The sequence below is a fragment of the Papio anubis genome, chromosome 9 (assembly GCF_008728515.1).
Source record: "Papio anubis isolate 15944 chromosome 9, Panubis1.0, whole genome shotgun sequence".
NCBI lineage: Eukaryota > Metazoa > Chordata > Mammalia > Primates > Cercopithecidae > Papio > Papio anubis.
In genome coordinates, this window is record NC_044984.1 from 11,635,319 (window position 1) to 11,649,050 (window position 13,732).

The 13,732-nt window shown below is 38.1% G+C and overlaps 1 protein-coding gene across 1 annotated transcript in view; it reads right to left on the reverse strand.

Annotated features, from left to right (window-relative positions):
- The window catches only part of LRP6 (LDL receptor related protein 6), a 149,038-nt gene that overhangs the window by 42,656 nt on the left and 92,650 nt on the right, over positions 1-13,732 (reverse strand). Inside the window, exons 8-12 of the mRNA XM_003906011.4 lie at positions 6,864-7,080; positions 6,098-6,387; positions 3,480-3,706; positions 1,056-1,240; positions 88-414 (exon numbers count right to left, since the gene is read on the reverse strand). Of these exons, the coding sequence (XP_003906060.1) occupies positions 88-414; positions 1,056-1,240; positions 3,480-3,706; positions 6,098-6,387; positions 6,864-7,080 (1,246 nt within the window). The remainder of the gene's footprint in view (positions 1-87; positions 415-1,055; positions 1,241-3,479; positions 3,707-6,097; positions 6,388-6,863; positions 7,081-13,732) is intronic.

Genomic DNA, 13,732 nt, shown 5'->3' on the forward strand with positions numbered 1-13,732 from the left:
TTTACTTCAGAAAAAACACACGCTAAAGTACTTTGAAAATGCTGCTTTCTCTCACTCTAGCTTGCTTTGGAGGGAAATGCAGCTTACCACTACAAGTCCTGTTGTCAGCATTAAGAGAGTAGTGGGCAGGGCATCCACAAACAAAACCCCCAACTGGCACAGCCAAGCAGAGGTGGGAGCAGTGCCCATTGCTGGAAGCACATTCATTCCACCCTGACTGTCGAGATGAGTGAAAGACGAGGATGTCCATCACATAATCCAAATGGCCCTGAATGATGGTGCGGTTTTGGCCACTGGTTTTGTTGGCACGCTCAATGCTGCGTCGGCTCCAGTCCGTCCAGTAGATATAATCTTGGTACTGAGTTAAGCCAAAAGGATGAGGCAAGTCATCTGCTATAACTTCACGGTTGAGTCCTGTTTTCAGAAAGGCAGTAGACAGGGGAGAAGCAGAGTGATAAAATATGTGAGAATACAAGTGTCTTGTTGGCAAAAAGAAAAAAAAAGAAGCCCTAACATATAAAACATTACATTGTAAGCAATTTAAAATAGAAAAATTCATTTAAAAGCAATTCTAAAAGCAGACCAGTACTCTGAATCAATCTATCTTCTGACCCCATGCTTCAAACTTATATTCCTGCTACAAATCACTCAGTTTCCTAAAATTCTTGCAAATGGTCTACTTTAAATGTGGTTTTCTTTTCTCTATATAAGGGTCTACAGTTCATTTTTTCTTCTTGAACTATAAAAGGAAAAGATGGAAATATATATATTTTACTGGTACAAAAGTCATTTCAGGAGTATCTAGGGAGTTATAAATTTCATTACAAGTCCAATAATAATGAAACTTTCACATAATAAGGAGATGAATCCAAGTACCTGGATCACTATTAATAATAACAAATAGGATACAATTCCAGAACAGAAGAAGAGTGGACACATTCATATGATACATACACATACACTTGTATTAAAAGTATCTAACCAATGATAAATAGCAGCCACTGATTTTTGCATGGAAAGAATATACTGTCTGAGTAAAAAGTAGTAAAGCTTACCAAGCATATTTGAAGATTCTATTAAGTTAGTGTCCAGGTCTGTCCAGTAAAGCCTCCTTTTAGCATAATCAATAGTCAGGCCATTTGCCCGCCCCACATTTGGAACTAAGGTAGTACGTTCACTTCCATCCATTGCAGCTCTGTCTATCTTAGGTTTTCCACCCCATTCAGTCCAATACATAAATCTAAATTCAAAACAATAAATATTTAACATTTCATTTTTTTTATTATCTGGGGGAAAGGGTCATATTTATGCAAAGTAACTAAATAAATTTAAAGAAAACATATAGCAAATCAAGGAAATGGGTAAAACAAAATCATGGCTACAATGCTTTCAATTATTTTGGCACCCTAAACTAAATATTTTTTTCCGTATCCCAAAAAGGTAGTGAGTCAGCTTTCTTTAGCCTTTCCAATGAATTTGTTCCATCCAAACCTAGGAATTGGAAATAAACCAATAGTTTATTGCAGTACTGGCATTTATAAAACTAATATTCAAGAAAACAGCAAAGGTTTAAAGCTCTGGTCTCAGAATCTGGTTCACTTCTGAGTAAAATTTTTTATATATTTTTGAATATTAACTAATTTGAGTTTTTAATATGCTGAACTTACTTTTTGACTTGTGTAATCAACTTTTCCTCAAAATAAGTTGCAGAAGTACATGAAAGACAATTATAAATACTAACCCTTTAACTGAAGTCAAAAGCAAAGCTTGAAAATGTATTTGGTCATATAGTCCAAGGAAGCATACTATATAGTAAGAACAACACATCACCCCTCGATGTGTCCAATGGGCAATGAACACTACACTACTACAACAATCCGTGAAATTTTAGAATAATTATTTTGCTGTTATTTTCCATTTTTGAGTTCTGCACTTTAATCTTACAGTAATCCTACAGGCTTTTAATAGATGAACAGACCAAAACACTACAAGAAATGTGAACAATTTATCTAATGTCTTCAAGCCAGTTACATGACAGAGCTAGAACTAGAACCTAATCCTTGGCCAAATGCCCTTTTCATGTCAACTAGTGAGGTGCTAGTTTTTGAGACTCTTGAATATTGGAACTGAAAAAGCACTTCACATGCCCGCTCTCACGAAATACTTGAGGACAGATATTCACTCATCAGCCTGTCAGCTGATAGCTGACTTGGTAGCAAAGTATGAACATGCTTTTCTGAAAACTGAAGGTGTCCTGCCTTTATATGCATTTGTCAATTGACAGGCATGTGCACACCATAAAAGCCAAAGAGAAACAACTGAGAGAGAAATTTCATACTTGCCAGCAGCAACCAATACCAGAGTCTTTAGTCTCAACTATTAAATTTATCCGTCGGGCAGCTAATGTTTAGAGCAAAGATCACCACAATATGTCAGTGCTGACTAGATGAATTACTAGCTAATCATGGAATCAATGTCATTTCAGTGAAACTATTTTAAGTAGCAAATATACTAAACATATTTATATGTTCACATTGTTTACTACTACTACTTTTTTTTTTTTTTTCCCAAGACGGAGTCTTGCTCTGTCACCCAGGCTGGAGTGCAGTGGCATGATCTCGGCTCACTGCAACCTCCACCTCCCGAATTCAAACAATTCCCCTGCTTCAGCCTCCTGAGTAGCTGGGACTACAGACACATGCCACCATGCCTGGCTACTTTTTTTTTATTTTTAGTAGTTACGGGGTTTCACCATGTTGGCCAGGCTGGTCTCAAACTCCTGACCTTGTGATCCGCCCATGCCTCGGCCTCCCAAAGTGCTAGGATTACAAGCATGAGCCACCACGCCCAGCCTGTTGACTTCTTTTATAAGTGGAATTTTTCTTCAAATTTCAGATTTCTTAGCTGCTGGCTTTAAAAAATATGCTGACTCTTGTAAAAAGGAACACCCGCTCTTGAAAAACATCATGTTGTAAACAGTTTAGTCTATCTTGTAATAACAACGCCACTGCCAGTTTATAGTAATGATCAAACCAAACTATCCATTTTGAATTAATAAATACTCCAAAATAAAGCTTTTTAAATGTAGTTTTTTCTTAGCTCACAACATTGTTTCAGTGGGTTTACTTCAATAGGCTTGAAATCTAGTATAACTGGGAAGGAGTGCAAGCAACTATAGATGCATAATACTTGTTGGTATATATATTTAACATATCAGTATACTCATCAGTAACATTTGATTATCCATTTCCCTCTTTCCTCACCTAAAGTTAATTATGACAAAAGTAAAATTAGCTAATAATTATTTATTCAAATCAGCAAAATATCAATTAATAGTGTTTTTAAAAGCTCATCTATCATTTAGTTCTCAGATTCCTAAGAAGTATTATTTAAAACATTAAGAATATCATCTATAACTATGCCATGTTCCCCAAAATGTACACTGCAGTTGCAAAGAATGCACATGTAAAGCTGTTTACCCTTCGGCAGGGTCCAACGCCAGAGCTCTGGGACTATCTAGGTCTTTCCACACCAAAACTTGTCGATGCTGCCCATCCAACTTTGACACCTCAATTCGATTTGTTCCTGTGTCTGCCCAGTACAAGTTCTTCCCAAGCCAGTCTACTGCCATGCCTTCTGGATAATCTAAGCCGAATTCTACCACATGTTCCAGTGCACTGCCATTCATAAAGGCTCTGCTGATGGTCTGTAAAATAACATCAACAACTAAGTCACATGGAATAAGTCAAAACCCAATCCAGAAAGAAGGTTTGGTTTGGTTTTTGTCAGGGGCAAGAGGATCCAGAAGTGACAAGAGGCATACCATTTCCTAATAAAATTCACATAACTTGCAAGTGCAGAAAAATTTGATGTGAATCTCTAATAAATGCAACTTCAAGTTTTACTGCCAACTCAGGGGGGAAATGTTAAAACTCTAAAGAACCAAAAACTTATTCTACTAACAGCAGAATGACTTTACTTTTAAAATTTATCAGTAATCAAGTGGAAAAGCTGTGACCACAATGCTACAGATCTTAACAAGCAGTCAATTTTCTTTTTTTTTTTGAGACGGAGTCTCGCTCTGTCGCCCAGGCTGGAGTGCAGTGGCGCAATCTCCACTCACTGCAAGCTCCGCCCCCCGGGTTCACGCCATTCTCCTGCCTCAGCCTCCAGTGTAGCTGGGACTACAGGCGCCCGGCTAATTTTTTTGTATTTTTAGTAGAGACGGGATTTCACAGAACAAGTAGTCAATTTTCAAAAGGTGCTTAAGATTATGGCAAGTCATCATGCCTACCATATAAATGAATGTAACCATTATACTACCATTATAGCTTTGAGCCCCATAAAAGTTTTAAAAATCATAATTCGAACTAATAGATACTACATCTTATTAAGTATTATCCTAAGTACGTTTTGTCCACAGATTTTCTCATTTAATACAACAGTCCTGCAAGTATGGCATTACCTCTATTTTATTTTATTTTATTTTTTTGAGAATTAGTCTCATTCTGTCACCCAGGCTGGAGTGCAGTGGCATGATCTCAGCTCACTGCAACCTCTGCCTCCCAGGTTCAAGTGATTCTTGTGCCTCAGTTTCCCGAGTAGCTGGGATTACAAGCGTGCACCACCACACCCAGCTAATTTTTGTATTTTTAGTAGAGACGGGGTTTTGTCATGTTGGCCAGGCTGATCTCAAACTCGTGACCTCAGGTGATCCATGTGCCACAGCCTCTCAAAGTGCTGGGATTACATGCATGAGTCACCACACCCGGCCACCCCCCATTTTCAAGATGAGGAAATTTAGAAGGTCACCCGATGCAAACCAATATTTATTTCATTTATTCACTTAATAAATTTAACTGAACACCATTAGAATCCAACTCTGACTCCAACACCCCATGTTTTCGCACATTACAAAAAAGTTTACATGAGTTATCTGAAACAAGCCCAAAACAATCTGGAAGAAGAAAAGATTCTTCTTCAGATTTATAGGTCTGGAGCTTCCTCTCTCTGGCTATCCTGGTATTCTTTTCTGTAACTATTCTAGGAAGAAGAAAATAAAGAGTAACTCATTGTCGGCCTTTTCCGCCTCAGTCAGACCCTAAAATTTTGTTTAAAGTAAATCAAGAATTTTTGTTTAAAGTAAATCAATAGGCCGGGCGCGGTGGCTCAAGCCTGTAATCCCAGCACTTTGGGAGGCCGAGACGGGCGGATCACGAGGTCAGGAGATCGAGACCATCCTGGCTAACACGATGAAACCCCGTCTCTACTAAAAGATACAAAAAACTAGCCCGGCGTGGTGGCGGGCGCCTGTAGTCCCAGCTACTCCGGAGGCTGAGGCAGGAGAATGGCGTGAACCCGGGAGGCGGAGCTTGCAGTGAGCCGAGATCCGGCCGCTGCACTCCAGCCTGGGCGACAGAGCGAGACTCCGTCTCAAAAAAATAAATAAATAAATAAATAAAGTAAATCAATAGCCATTTTATGTGAAGCACACATTTCCTTACTCAGCTAATTGCAGAAAATGTCATTCATCATTTTCAAATGGAAGAAAGTAGAGGAAGACCACGGCTAGGAGAGTTAAAACACTCTGGCAAAGTATCTTATATTAAAAAGCATCTAAATAAAATACTGAATGGGTCTTTCCCTTCACTTAAAAACTTAAGGGTTTTGGCCGGGCACGGTGGCTCACGCCTGTAATCCCAGCACTTTGGGAGGACGAAGAGGGCGAATCACGAGGTCAAGAGTTCGAGCAGCCTGGCCAACATGGTGAAACCCCATCTCTACTAAAAATACAAAAATTAGCTGGGCCTCGTGGCACACACCTGTAGTCCTAGCTGCTTGGGAGGCTGAAGCAGGAGAATCGCTTGAACCTGGGAGGTGGGGGTTGCAGTGAGCTGAGATCGCACCACTGCACTCCAGCTTGGGTGACAGAGCGAGGCTCCTGTTTCAAAAAAAAAACCAAAAAAAAAACTTGAGGGTTTTTCTTGAACTCTGCCTGTCAAGCAATGAGGGAGGTGCGTCACAGCATGAAGATTCAGAAATTCTAGAAGTTCTCCCTTTTAGTCCCTAGCTTTAATATTCCAACTCTTTTGCTAACCTTGAGTGATATATCAGTCCAATAAATTCGGTTGTCTGTCACATCAAAATCCAAAGCAGAAGCTTCTTTGACACCAGTGAGTGGAATAGCCACATTATTATTGTTTGTTTCCAAAGAAATTCGTCTGATGTCTGCTCTCCGTGAAAACAAAAGGAAAGCCTCTGGGACAATGCAGGTCTTCATGTCACTGATGAGTTCAAAGCCAATAGGGCAAGCACAGCGAAGGCCCTGAGGTCTGTAAAGGCAGAGATGGCTGCACCCCCCGTTTTCCTCAGCGCAGGGGTTGGAACCTAAAAGATTAATTATAAAAGGGGCACAGAAGAACACACACATTGACACATTCAACATATTTTCACTTTTAAATTACTTAAGCCTTTGGTTCACAAATGCCTATCTGCTCCCAATCTCAAGTTTCAATTCTATTATCACAAACAAGTAATATGCAGATTAATAGGGAGTAAAAGCATGGTGAAGTATTTTCCTTTAATATCCACAGTAAGCTTTAAAATAAGGTATGTTATTCATACTATCAGACTGAATTCTTTGGATGAAGGTGTGCCTGTGCATATGTATTCAGTCCTTCAATTCAAACCTGGGTAGCTAGAGTAGTAAAGTCAACGTTTAAAAGGTCCCTTCTTAGTATAAAAAGAAGGGGGTAAAGAAGATTTCTAAATTGCCTCAAAACATCAATAATTTACACTGCTGACTATCTCCATTTTTTTTCATTCCTGGTTTCCATTTCTAAGAAAGCTTTGGAGTTACTTACCAATCACTCGATGAACATTTGTGGCCTTTAGGCCCATGAGGTCAGGCAGCTGATCTATGATCACTTCCCTCTCTGCACTTCGTTTATGCACTCTTTCAATGCTACGCCTCTGCCAGTCAGTCCAGTAAACGTAGTCACCCAACAAAGTAAATCCAAATATGTGAGGAATTTTGTCTTCCACTAGTACCCGTCTCCCAGTGCCATCAGTATTCATAACCTTCAGGTTTAAATTCAAAAGAGAAGAGGATGAACCATGTATTTATTCTTCATGCAAAAATAACAAATCCAACTGCCTGTTGTATAAAAATCCAAGAGTCATCTTGGTATTCCTATTACAATGATTTCTCAAAATTACATGATGATTTCATAAGAACGATTTCAAATATTCCATATACGCCTCTATTTGACCACTTTTCCCCCCAATCTCATATTATTCATCCTTCTAAAAATTCTGTCAACTTTAGATTATGCAACTCTTCTATTAAATGACTGTGGCAAAATTAAAAATACAGTATCATCACCTTAAGTTTGCATATTTATTTTCAAATTATAATGTACCTTCACATACATTTTTTATCATGTTTTGTTTTATAACATATTTTATTTTATCCTGAGAGCTTTGCCTATGGAAACTGAGATTCATGTAAGGTCACAGAGCTTGTAAACACAGTTGATGTCTTTTTCAGGACTCTTTCCACTTAGCGTGCTTTTTATTTTGTTGTTATTGTCAGTAACAACAACCAACAGATAAAACGGATTTCAATAACTATCTCTCATTCCTGAGATTATAATCACAAAAGTCTATCTGGATTATATGACACCCTCTCTGCATCTAAGTTTCAAGAAACTAGGATGTAACTTCTCTTTCCAACTACCTAATAGTAACATTATTAAATTCACTCTGGCATTCATATTGCATTCACAGTGCATTCACCATGCACTACTCAGTGTTGACTTAACTTGGGATACCTTTATTGACATAATATAACTAATATTTGCATGTAAGATTATATCTGATACTTTTTTTGCGGGGTAGGAGCAGATATTGTTCACATGTACATGTTTTTAGTATGAAATAACATTTCTAAAGGCTAATTTGCCCAGCACACAGGCCCCTTTAAGTGGCAGAAATGGTCTCAGGTAGGGACTTGAACAATGGGACTCTGGAAGGCTTGCTCCATCTTTCAGAACAGAACAAGGTCTTCTCAGTTTCTACTGCAGCATTTCCAACTGCATTTCCAGGAACATGTACTGCTACCTCATCTAAAATGTCATATACTTAACTGTACTGCTACCTCATCTAAAATGTCATATACTTAACACTGAACCTATGTTCTGCATTAGGGACAGTTCAATCAGTCTATCAGGGAGCACCCAACACAGAGTGATAAATATTCCGTATTATACAACACTAAAATACAACTTTCTTCCAAGTTTGTGGTATGTTAAAATATGCCTGACTTGGTTTTATTCTTAGATTTAGTTCTATCTTATTTTGCATTATCTTACATGTAATAAATTACACTAATTTTGCTGATCTTTACATTCAAATGTTGGCCTTCCTATTAAAATTTGCTGGTGTAAAAGCATAAACTAGATGTCCAATATTAAACTTTTAAAGAATAACACTTATATTTCTACTTCAAAACTATTACAGGATCAACTAACAAAATCTTTTCTGTTTCAGCTATATCACTTTACAACATTTTTGTTTATTTTGATAAATAGCTTAAACAAAAGATGGATGATTAAGTATGAATTAGGAAAATGGGACTGGGTATGGTGGCTCATGCCTATAATTCCAGCATTTTGGAAGGCCAAGGCAGGAGGATCACTGAAGCCCAGGAGTTCAAGACCAGCCTGGACAAAATGGCAAGGCCCTGTCTCTACAAAAAATACCAAAAAATTAGTCAGGTATGGTGGGATAAGCCTGTAGTCCTAGCTACTCAGGAGGCTGAGGCAGGCAGATCGCTTGAGCCCAGGAGTTTGAGGCTGCGGTGAGCTATAATCAAGCCATAGCACTCCAGCCTAAGTAACTCCAGCCTAGGAAAAAAATTTTAAAAAAGAAAGAAAATAGGTAAGAATTAAATTAAAAATCATTGTGAGAAAAATAATAAATACCACAATTCCAAGACCTTTTTAGTAAACATAATTCTGTGTCTATTTACCAGTTTCCCTTCATTCTTCTACTCTCTAAAAAATTTCTCATGATCAGCAAGTAATACTGTGGCAGAAACAGATTCAAATATAAGCTTTATCACTCAGTGGGTACCCTTAAGCAAGTTCTCGCAAATAAAATAGGGACAGCGGGCTAGGCACGGTGGCTCATGTCTGTAATCCCAGCACTTTGGGAGGCTGAGATGGGCGGACTACGAGGTCAAGAGATGGAGACCATCCTGGCCAACATGGTGAAACCCTGTCTCTACTAAAAATACAAAAAATTAGCTGGGCGTGGTGGCGCACACCTGTAGTCCCAGCCACTAGGTAGGCTGAGGCAGGAGAATCGCTTGAACCCAGGAGGCTGAGGCTGCAGTGAGCAGAGATTGTGCCACTGTACTCCAACCTGGCAACAGAGCGAGACTCTGTCTCAAAAAAAAAAAAATAGGGACAGCGCCACTGCCATCACTGAATTAATTAAGGATCAAATAAGATAATGCTAAATATATAGCACAGTATTAGGTGCACTACCTGGCAAACACTGGTTCCTGCCCTTTAAAATCATTTTATTAAAATGCTTTAGTTCCTAAATGTAAACAGCTACATGATTGTATTTAATTATTTAATGTAGTGCTTCAAAATAAAAATACATAAATATAAAAGAATACATGAAAATAAAAGACCAAAACAACCACTCACTGTTAAACTGGAGACAAAAACCAAGAGACCTTTATCTATCCTGAAACCAGTAGGAAACTACACAGCTACAGCCTCCCATTTCCTACTCCCATTTTTATTGTTTACTTTTGCTAGTTAGATATAAAGTAACTAAAACAGTAAACAAAAAAAAGCAAATATTTGACAATTTCATACGAGTACACTTTTGCTGCTCTACCAGACCCCTAATTCACTTCCCCGCAAATCAAACAATATTAGTAAAGACATCTAGTAAATGCAAATCACCATGATAGACATGATGAATGCTGAGAAGTTTGAACAGGGCCTCTTCCAGCTAAGGTATTACAATCTAATTGGGGAGGTAAACGATATTTACACTAAAATTACACAAATATCCCCTCTCTGTAAGTAATCAGGAAAAACTTCAGGAAATAATAGGAGTTGAAATTCATCTTGAAGAATTAGAATTTTGACAAAGAGAAAGAGAAAAAGATTTTCTAGAATAAAAGAAATAATATGAGTAAAAAACAGTATAAAACAGTAGACAGAATTTTAATAATATACTTTATTTAATCTAACACATCCAAAATTCTTTTCTCTCAACATGTAATCAATATTAAAATTTTATTAATGACATCTATGTTTTTTTTTTTTCTTTATACTAGGTCTTCTTAGTATGTGTTTTACAATTAAAGTACATCCCAATTCAACCTAGGCACATTTTAAGTTCTGCAGAGCCACATGTAATTAGTGGCTACATATTGCACTGTGTTGGATTAGAGTCTTCAGAGTGGTTACTATATACAGCATATAAGAAAATTAACTGGCTCCTTTTTTAGTTTACATCACTGTCCCCTCTATACCTGTCACCTTCAGGCTTACCTCAGATCGATCAGGCTCAGTAAAGCTTCAAACAAATGTCTTTTATTTGGTCTTTCTTTGCTCCCAGCTATATACTATTTAATTCTAATATGAAGTTGAAATTATTTCAGACACACACACACACACGTCTTTGATGGAAAAATAAAAACAAACTACTTTTTTTCTTCTTGCCACATTTGCAAGTTTACATATAAAACATTAGCGAAGAGGTCAGAAGGAGCGACAAAGACCTGATTCTTTCATTTCTTTTAGGCTATGTCAAAAAGGAAGTATCAAGACCATAGATATAGTATTAGAAAACCCATTTCTGCCATCTCCTTAATCCTCCCACTTAAGACATACTACAGTCTAGATCAGCCATGTACTAACAATGGTTAAAACTAGGTAGTGCATGGTCATCTCTACTCTGCTTTCTATACTCTGACATTTTCCATAATTTTTGAAAAATGAAGAGAAAAAGCTAAGGAGCAAGCCCAAGGACACACAAATAATAATGATGATGATAACTGCTGTTATTAACAAATGCTATTATCAGCCAGGCCCGGTGGCTCACGCCTATAATCCCAGCACTTTGGGAGGCCAAGGCGGGCAGATCATGAGGTCAGGAGATCGAGACCATCCTGGCTAACATGGTGAAACCCCGTCTCTACTAAAAACACACACAAACAAATTAGCCGGGTGTCGTGGCAGGCGCCTGTAGTCCCAGGACTACTCCCGACTACTCGGGAGGCTGAGGCAGAAGAATGGCGTGAACCCGGGAGGCAGAGCTTGCAGTGAACCAATCTCGCCCCACTGCACTCCAGCCTGGGCGACAGAGTGAGACTCAGTCTCAAAATAAAAATAAAAATAAAAATAATTAAATTAAATTAAACACTATTATCGTTTTTGTTAATATGATATAGAAAGAAATTATAAGGATCCTCTGAAAAGATTAAGGGATCACCAGCTAAAACAATATCTGACTGTGAGACTGAATCTAAACACACAGATAATGTATTTTCCTTCACACAAAGTCCAATTTCTGAAATGTTTCCTTCCATTACTTTTGTAGAGGTGACACTATTAGAAAACTGACTTCTCCACTAAGTATTTTTCATGTACCAGCCACACAATCTTTTTCTACTAGGCACAAGTTACCATAGTGAAATAAGAACATGTTGCTCTGTCTTAAAGAAATCACTATTCCATTTCTCATATTCCTGTAAAAGTTTTGGACAGGTTACTAGTTCTATAAATACAGTTTAAGCCCCTTATGTTTAAAATAACACAAATCCTGGCAAAAGCTTGTTTGTATATTCTGAACCCAGAACAAATGAACCACTTTAGGCAATTCCAAAAGATTACACTTATGCTTTAAAAACTGTGCCAATGTTAATTAAATCTGGCAACTCTTAAGGGTTTACTTCACTGTATTACCTCAGAGTGGTTTAATTAGTTAAACTGAAATTAGGCTTCTGTCACTTCTAAAATCTAACTCCAAATCTGAACCAGAGTCTCCAGTGGTTTCAGCTGCTTTGACCACACTGTGGCATTGGTTTAACATTCTGAAATATTCTAAACCACACTGAGAATATAGGCTACAAGAGCAAATAGACGTGGGTTAACCATAACATTATCTGCACAAAGAAGAGGTAATGGTAAATCTTCTACAGACATCACATCCAGTCTTTGAATCATTTCATCAGCTCATTAAATGTCAAGACAGGATTGCCCATGCAATCTTGGAATGCAGCCAGTCTACTACCAAAATTGCTGCTATGCAACTTCACTTGACAAGACAAGTTCAAGGAATAGATGCAGGAGGACAACCAAGCACCCACCATAAAATGTGCTAGAGTGGGAATGCTATAAAGTTCTAGAAGAGAAACTCAAATTATGCCCAATATGAACCATCCTCTTCTAATGTTCCAGACAATATCCAAAACAAGCAGTTAATTAAAAGCTTACACATAAGAGAGACAGATACGACTGAGGGTTGGGGAGTATATTTTTTCTGATACAACTTTATAGAACATAAAATATAATTTCACATAAAAGGGATTTTAAAACATAGAATATTTATCCACGGAAACAACATTTCAATCATGCCAAATCTCACTGAAGTGACAAGTATAAAGAATTGCTTTGGACCCACTAGGTGAAGTAAAGGGACACCATGCACCTGTTTAAGAGAGAGGTAGGGGCAATTACAGTGCTATATTCAAAGCCTTTTAACCTATTTCAAGATACATTATGTCTGAGTACATATAAGTGATTTTAAATATGAAAAGAATTAAAGTATCATAGTTACTCTGGGTAGTTATATAATACTTTTTGCATTGAATATTAAACATTTGCAATTACTATGCTCTTTTTCTGTTAGAGCTAAAAATTACTACTGTGACCAAAGCTTTCTAAAACCTGAATTACTCCAGGAAACGAAAAAATTGAGAACAGAGTTCCAGATGAAGGCATCATGATGATGAATGTCAACATTCTCATCAATTATACTCAACTGCTTCATAAGACACTTCTGAAAGCCTCACTGTCCTGAGGCCCCAAAAACCTAATAGGGAAAAGATTAACATGTCAACAAGGGAAAACCGCTCTCTTTGCTCTCATTCTTTTTAAGCACAGCTAAAATAAATTCTTTTGTTTTTTGGGCGACGGGGTCTTGCTCTGTTGCCCAAGCTAGAGTTCAGTGGCATGATCTCAGCTCACTGCAACCTCTGCCTCCCAGACTCAAGTGATCCTCCCACCTCAGCCTCCAGAGTAGCTGGGACTATAGTTGCATACCACCATGCCTGGCTAATTTTCGCATTTTTTTGTAGAGACGAGGTTTTGCCATGTTGCCCAGGCTGGTCTCAAACTCCTGGGCTCAAGTGATCTTCCCACTTCAGCCTCCCAAGTAGCTGGGACTCCAGGAGTGCACTACCATGCCCAACTAATTTCTATTTTCTGTAGAGCCAGGTATCTCATTGTGTTACCCAGGCTGGTTTCAAACTCCTAGCCTCAAGGGATCCTCCTACCTCAACCCTCCCAAAGTGCTGGGATTACAAGTGTGAGCCACTGTGCCCAATAATCAACTGGCAATTTTCAAATAGGAGTTCACAAATTTATTGTTATGCGATGTACCCCAGACACAAAATAACACAACAGGACAGCACCATGTT